An 8151-nucleotide genomic window follows, 5' to 3' on the forward strand; every position below is an offset into this window, starting at 1 on the left:
CTGCGCAGTGTGTCTTTGGCCGCTTCGTTCTCCCATCCGTGGTGCGCATGCGTGGGACCCCAGGAAAAGCGCGCGAAATGGCCGCCTTCATCAATACTAAGGCGCCGCATCTGGGCAATGGCCTGTACACTCTCTGCCCCGCGGGAGGCAAATTGGTCCTGTTCTGCCGATTTAAGGTGGTAATAGCGACTTTTCGCCTGTTCATGCACTTTACACGTCTTGATTGCGACTGGCAGGGTCATGTTTTTTATTTTTAGCAGCTGCTCCCGCAGGGCGTTGCAGTGGACCCCTAACCTGATCTGATCGCTGATGAGGGAATCAGCGGTGTCACCATAGTTGCAGGACTGCGCTAAAGTACGGAGATGAGTGAGAAAGGGTTGGAAAGGCTCATCCTTATCCTGAAGGCGTTGCTGGAAGACATAGCGCTCAAAGCTCTCGTTCGTTTTGACTTCACAGTGACTGTCGAATTGAGCTAGAACGGTCTTGAACTTGGTCTTGTCCTCGCCGTCGGCAAAAGTGAGCGAGTTGAAGATTTGGATGGTCTGGTCCCCCGCAGTCGATAGGAGCAGCACAATTTTTCTGGCATCGGACGTATCCTCGAGGCCCGAGGCCTCAATGTAGAGACTGAACTTCTGCTTGAAGACCCCCCGGTTGGCGCCGAGATTTCCGGAGATCTATAGCTGTGGAGGGGCCTGGATCTTCTCCATGCCGCTGGAAGGCACTTGCTGGTCGGCACTGAGTTATTCAAGGTAAATTACTTAGATGAAGTAGACTCCTGGTATCATGTTGTGTTATTGACCCTGGAGTAACACGGACTGCAACTGGATGCAGTTAGACTGGAAAGCAGACACTAAACTTAGACGTTGGTTCAATACGATTTATTGAACTTCTGTAACAAGGCACACAGCTTGCTGTGGGTTGACACTCTACTACTTTAGGTGTGCTAATTCTAACTAACTTGACCAGACTAGCTCTGAGCCATGTGTAGAAGGTGCTAACTGATCATAGAATTTTTACAGTGCAGAAGGAGACTATTCGGCCCATCGAGTCTGCACCGGCCTTTACAAAGAGCACCCTACTGAAGCCCACGTATCTACCCTATCCCCGTAACTCCCACTTAACATTTTTTGGACACTAAGGGCAATTTAGCATGGCCAATCCACCTAACCCGCACATCTTTGGACTGTGGGAGGAAACCGGAGCACCCGGAGGAAACCCACGCAGACACGGGAAGAACGTGCAGACTCCACACAGACAGTGACCCGGCCGGGAATCAAACCTGGGACCCTGGAGCTGTGAAGCAACTGTGCTAACCACTATGCAGCCGTGCTGCCCTGATATATACCGTCACTACAGCTGTCACCAGTGGAAAGAGGCGGAGTGCTGATGCCGCGTGTGTTTTATAGTAGGAAGCCCCCCTCTAGTGTTCTGTTTAGTGATTGGTTGTGTTCTGTCCTGTGTGTTGATTGGCTAACCTGGGTGTCTGTCACTGCCTGTCTTTACCTCATGATGTGCATGAGAGCATATTATGACAAGTTCCAGGTTCGATTCCCGCTTGGGTCACTGTCTGTGCGGAGTCTGCATGTTCTCCCCGTGTCTGCGTGGGTCTCCTCCGGGTGCTCCGGTTTTGTCCCACAAGTCCTGAAAGACAAGCTTGTTCGGTGAATTTTGGACATTCTGAATTCTCCCTCTGTGTACCTCAATAGGCGCCGGAATGTGGCGACTAGGGGATTTTCACAGTAACTTAATTGCTCTGTTAATGTAAGTCTACTTGTGACAATAATAAAGATTAGATACGGATACCTGATACAATGAGGCCCATGTGGCCACGCGGGCTGCTATTGAACGGTGCATTGGACTGCTCAAAATGCGGTTCTGATTCTTCGACTGCTCCAGTGGTGCCCTGCAGTAAACCTCCCCCCCCCCACACACAGAGAGTCGCCCACTTTCCGGTGGTCTGCTGTGCCCTCCACAACCTGGCACAGCAGCGGGGCGACATGCTGGCTGGAGGTGGGGTATGAGGAACATGTGGCCACGTCCGAGGAGAAGGACAAGGATAATGAGGAGGCGTTGGAACAGCAGTGCCTGGAGGACGATCCCGGGAGGAACTGGGGGTCCAGCCAGAGGCTTGCAGGACAGGGAGCAGTGCCGAAGGCTCGACAAGCTCGAAGGGCCAGGGAGGCCCTCATACTTGTCCGCTTCACATAGGACGTGGCCTGGTCCATCAATTGTAACCCTCCCAACCTCCTACCCCCATTTCCCAGCCTCCGAGAGTCTGTGTTAAATCAATCCAGGGTGATGGGACTCTGTTGGCACTGTGAGCGGGTCACTGCCGAGGTCGGGGGGATGATAAAAATAAACTTTATTCATGTCACAAGTCGGCTTACATTAACACTGCAATAAAGTTACTGTGAAAATTCCTGAGTCGCCAATCTACGGTTCCTGTTCGGGTAAACTGAGGGAGAATTCAGAATGCCCATTCACCTTGTGGGACTTGTGGGAGGAAATCGGAGCACCCGGAGGAAACCCACGTAATCACGGGGAGAATGTGCAGACTCCGCATAGACAGTGACCCAAGACAGAATCAAACCAGGGATCCTGGTGCTATGAAGCAATAGTGCTAACCACTGTGCTACCGTGCCGCCCTTACCCACAGAGGGCACTGGTGCTCCCCAATCTATGCCATAGTTTGACCCCTGCCTGTCTGCTGACGGCTCGCTCACACTCATCACCTGCATGCGGTGTGCCGGGGGTGGGGGGGGATGTCTGGAGAGATGGCCCAAGGGTTCGGAGGTCAGTCCGCATGGTGGAAGAAAGTGTCAGAAGCGTCATTCTGGTTGTGCTGAAGGGTTTTTAATGTTTCACAAGTGTCCAACGATAACCTCAATCTCCCGATTGTGTAACCTCACTCTCTCCACCATCTCTTCACCCCTGCCTTACCCCTAACTACTCCCACTCCCCCAGTGCCCTCAGTGATCTTTGAAGTGCTTCACCTTTTTAGCTCTACCGCTAGTTGTGTCCCCAGGATGCACCTCAGAGGTGGAGGCAGACTACTGTTTACCATGTTCTATGGACTTCGATACCCCTGGCAGGCGCCCTCTGGAGGTCGTCCTCTGGGGGGCGTCTTCCGGGGGCTCTGGGGCTTACATTGCAGTGTTAATGTAAGCCTACTTGTGACAATAAACTATTCTTATTATTTGTGGCATGAAGCTGGTAAGGCCTCCTTAAGTGGACCAGTTAATGTTGCATTGCGGTGATGGTCTCGCCGGGCCAAGCACCGGGAAGCTCGCAGCAGTTCCTGCTCCCTACCACACGTTGAAACTTTTTGGAATAATGACACACATCATCTAAATGGAGAGTTACTTCAGAGTGCTGAAGTAATCCAGGGGTGGGGGACTGCTTCAGAGTGCTGCGGTGGAGAGGGATCTGGGGGTCCTCATGCATGAATCTCAGAAACCTAGGGCGTCATTCTCCGCCGGCGGGAGTCTCCGTTCTGCCGGCACCGGGGGGTTTCCCGACGGCGTGGGGCTGCCCCACAATGGGAAACCCCATTGACCGGCCGGTGTTACGGAGACTCCCGCCGGCCGGTCGACGCAGAAATGTGGCGGGGCGGGTAGGAGAATTTCGCCCCTAGTATGTAGTGACAGCAGGGAATAAGGAAGGCAAATAAAGTTTTGGCATTTTTGGCTAAAGGAATAGAGTACAAAAGCAGGGAGTGTTGCTGCAACTGTAGAAAGCATTGGTGCGACTGCACCTGGAATGTTGTGGACAGTTTTGTTCCCCTTAGGTGAGGAAGGATGTAGTTGCATCAGAGGCAGTTCACAGGAGGTTCACTGGATTGATTCCAGAGTTGAGAGGATGGGTTCTCTTTTTGTGAGATGTTCTCCCAATGGAGGAGAATTTCCCACTCATGTTACGTCACCCTGGGAGCTCAAAGTGGGATGCAATTCCATATCCCTTGTCATGCAAATTCATGCATGCGACTTGAACAGGCGACCCGATAGCAAAATCCCGCAGCCGGCCACTCCTCCCCCACACCGTGAAGCAGTCCCCCACCCCTGGATTGCCTGAGTGTGTGTCCCCTCAAGTATGGGGAGACCCAAACTGCCCCCCTCAGGGACCCCCTAATGAGGGAGACCTCCCCAGGGACCACTGTAATAGGAAGTCTCCCCCCCAGACACCCCTGCTATAGGGAGACTGCCCCAAGGATCCCATGAATAGGAGGACAACCCCCACCCCTCCCCCAGGGAGCCCCTGAATAGGGAAACCTCCCTCCAGGGACATCATGAATAGGGAGAACCCCAGGACTCTCTAACTGAAGGAACTCCCACAGGGACCCCGAATGAGAGGGACCCCTAAAAGAGACCCCCTAACTACAGCCCCCACCCCCTTTGCCCCCCCCCTCCCCAGATAACCCATAACTAAATGTACCCCCTCGGGACTCCCTAACTGCAGGAACACCTCAACACCACCTAACTAACGGGACCCCCCACAGGGACCCCCTGGCCAAAGGGTTCCTCTCACAACATCCACCCCCTCCACAGATGTTCCCCCACCCACACAAAAGAGAGATCCCTGTCTGGAAGCTAGAGAACAGACTAGATAGGGGCAGTGAAAAAAATTATCACTGTAACACTTATCTGGAGGCTCCATGTGTCCTCGAAGGAGAACATCTGTGACCTGTATTTCAACCCCGCAGATCCAACAGCTGCAAGTCATTCATAACTTTCTACTAGCGGGCTATGATTGACAGCTTTCGCTAATAAGCTGCAGCCTGGATTCATTCATCTCCTTTCATGGCTCAGTGTCTCTAAGTAATGAAACCCCAACATTTACAAATATTGACCACATCAAAGAGGGATGAATGCACTGCAATTGCACGTGTCAATCACAGCCCACTGCCAGAAAGTTGTGAATTGCTCGCAGGGATCTGTGGGGTTGAATCACAGGGCACAGCTGTTCTCTTTCGAGGAAAAGACATGTGGATTGAATTGCGGAGTGGGCTCGGGGGGGCTGAATTCCTACCCGTGCTCTTAGCCCTTATGTTCTTATATTCTTTTATGACTACACTTCAAATAGTACTTCTTGGAACTCCGCTGCAAGTCTTTGCCGTGCGAATGCGCGACTACGGACCCAGCCATTCTCCGTCTGGTTTTGGCGTGGGACTACTAGCCCTTCACCGGTCCCAGGATCGGTGAGGGTTTGGCGCAGATTTTGGCATCGTAAAACACCACAGTTCGCATGCCGCTGTCGGCACTTAGCCGCAAAATCGGAGAATCCAGCCCCCTTTGTTTATATGTACGAATGTATAATGGACTGGACACTGTTCAAATGGTCGAAAACACCTCCCACACCAGATCCAGTCTTTTCACATCTCAAAATGGCCAGTATTCCGGTGAGGTGAACGAAGGGACACCCTGAAACTCTTCTCGATGTACAGCAACATTGAAATTAATGACTGGGAGAACCTTTCTGCCAATCATTCATACTGGTGGCAAAGAAGCTGCCTCGTGCCTTGAGGCCAAACATCTTAATGATGAGACAGGGTGGGAGTGGAGAAGGAAAGAAAAAGAAGCAAATCCTACACTCCAGATCCTACTACCCCGTGGGATACCCTGACCACGTTCACAAACACCTGCAGGTCGAGCCTTGGCCTGCTCGGTCACATGAAAACCCATGGCAGAAATCTGCGACCCTGAGCAGACATCATCCTCGAATCGAGGGATAGTTGCCGACAATGGCGATGACAGGGCTTGGTGGAAACATGAGGGATCAGGGTAGAGTGGGGTATAAGACAGGATCGGAGGAGGCTCGTGAGCAGCATGAACACTGGTTTAGGCCAGTTGGGTTGAGTGGCCTGCTTCTGTGCTGCAAATTCTACACGGATTTCTACACGGACACGTCTTGATGAGATGGCATTGCAATGTAGTGATACAAAGCGAGTCAATAACCTGTAACTGCTAAAACATGAGTGCCATATCATTTAAAATGTATCAGAAGAAAGTATTAACTTTCTCCAACTGCAATTGTGGCCAAAAATTATTATTACTTACTTATTAAGATAACTTTTAGCAAAAGAATGTACCATCTTAAAATACAAGAAGAATAAGCCTGTGGTTACTGCTGTCCACATAAAAAATTAACCTCAATACCAAGGTAATGTATAATTTACAATGCATTTAGAGGAGCAAATGGTTACTCCAGAACAGCAAATTATATATTTCTTTAAGACTTTTAGAAATAGAAGAAATCACTTACATTTATGGATGCTAAATCTGTCTCCAAAACAATTACAAAAAGCCCAGGAAATTGTCCAGCTTTTTCTGGTTCATTGACCAGCTACTGTACAAGAATCCTGACGAGCTCCTGGAGGGAGGAGCTATTAACTAATCCCTAATGTCCAAAGCACGCTGGCAGCAGCACTGAGATCTGAACACATGGAACTGTGTCGAGGATTAGTGGGTATTAATGAGGACTTCAAACTGATCCCTTCCTAATATGGTTCTGATCTCCAAAGACACAAACTATTTGGTTCAGCTATAAATGATGTGCGAAATTCACTGCAGGATTTCAGATTTAAGTCTAAATTATAATGCTCGTGGTAACCCTGTTAAAATGAGTGGGCTACAAGTGATGAGATAATTGGAAAATCAAGATCAAATGGTCTTGTAGATGGAAAATATTTTTACGGCAATCAACAATGGTTTCATGGTCATCATTAGAAATTTAATTCCAGAGGGCGGCACGACGGTGCAGTGGTTAGCACTACTGCCTCACGGCACCGAGAACCCGGGTTCGATACTGACCCGGGGTCACTGTCACATTCTCCCCGTGTTTGCGTGGGTTTCACCCCCATAACCCAAAGATGTGCAGGGTAGGTGGATGGGCCACACTAAATTATCCCTTAATTGAAAAAAAGGAATTGGGTACTTTAAATGTTTTTAAAAGAATTTTAATTCCGGACATTATTGAATTTGAATTCCGTCAGCTGCCATGGTGGGATTTGAACCTTGGTTCTCACTCAGCTGTACATTAGGTCTCTGAGCTACTAGTCCAGTAACAACACTACTATGCTAGCACGCCCTCCCTTATTTCCATGGGTTTATCCAAAAAGGACACAAGACAAAGGAAGAGGGAAGCGAGCAGCAGTTAGCTTCAGATTGGGATTTTGATTGCACAGTAGGAGCCCATTTATATATGTAAATTTTTTCTCTTAATAAATGACTTACCATTCATGACAACACTCTCGGATGCTTTAATATCAATGTTGTAAAAATAGCAGTGGCCACATAGACACCAGCTTGGGGTTGAATTCCATGAATTTTACTTTTTAACCCCCCCCACCCTCCCATACCGTTCTATTAACCCTCTACCATCTGTCATCAGTGTGGATATTTTGCAGAAGGTGAAATATTTTGAAAGTGTACAATATGAAACGCTTCATGTATTTGGATGTCATCCCTGCAAAGGGCCATGCTAATCTTCTCTGTATCATTCCAGTTTTAGTATATGTACTGAGGGGGTTGAAGTGGGATTGAATTAAGATTTTTCATTGATATTTTGTCACTAAATTAGTGCAAAGATGAAAGCTACAGTTTATGCGACAAGGTTCATTCAGATGGCTTTAAAAATGATATTTACTAATGTATGTTAACATTAACCAATGTATGTGTAATACAGCAATTGTTTTATTACCAGAGGGTCAATTAGTCAATTATTAGGAGGAGAGCCAAATTCACTTGGGTAATTCAGTCATGTTTGGCTATTATAAAAGTCTTAAGATACACGTGTTATGGGTCTTAAAACTGCTATGGGACTAAAAGCACTGAGCAAAAGTAAGGAATAATCTAAAATACAGCCCCAAAAGACATATGTTAATAACCCAAAACTAATCGTGGAACGTCAAAAGTGCTGTACAAATGCAAGTTAATATTGTCACAGAATTAGCACCAGTAGTACCCTTCTGGCATTGATATCAGAAGCAATGTGCATCTCCTAATCCACTCCACAAAGTGTTTTGAGCAATGCTAAGGAGCTTATTGAGCAGATTGATGTGAGTGCTTCTTATCCTCGTTCATGTCAAAGTGGAATGTACCCTCAGTATTGTAGAAAAGTGCTTTTACCCAAGTTGAGAAGCATGGGTAGGGTCAT

General features: G+C 48.5%; 1 protein-coding gene and 1 non-coding gene across 2 annotated transcripts in view; both read right to left on the reverse strand.

Annotated features, from left to right (window-relative positions):
* The window catches only part of myo3a (myosin IIIA), a 683164-nt gene extending 676833 nt beyond the window's left edge, over positions 1 to 6331 (reverse strand). Inside the window, exon 1 of the mRNA XM_072508449.1 lies at positions 6259 to 6331. Within this exon, the coding sequence (XP_072364550.1) occupies positions 6259 to 6260 (2 nt within the window). The 5' untranslated portion in view covers positions 6261 to 6331. The remainder of the gene's footprint in view (positions 1 to 6258) is intronic.
* Positions 6332 to 7424: 1093 nt separating this feature from the next.
* LOC140425916 (U6 spliceosomal RNA) lies at positions 7425 to 7532 on the reverse strand. The gene has a single exon (XR_011948069.1). It is a non-coding gene; the product is annotated as a U6 spliceosomal RNA (small nuclear RNA).
* Between the last annotated feature and the right edge of the window lie 619 nt (positions 7533 to 8151).

This window comes from Scyliorhinus torazame, chromosome 6 (genome assembly GCF_047496885.1).
Source record: "Scyliorhinus torazame isolate Kashiwa2021f chromosome 6, sScyTor2.1, whole genome shotgun sequence".
Lineage (NCBI taxonomy): Eukaryota > Metazoa > Chordata > Chondrichthyes > Carcharhiniformes > Scyliorhinidae > Scyliorhinus > Scyliorhinus torazame.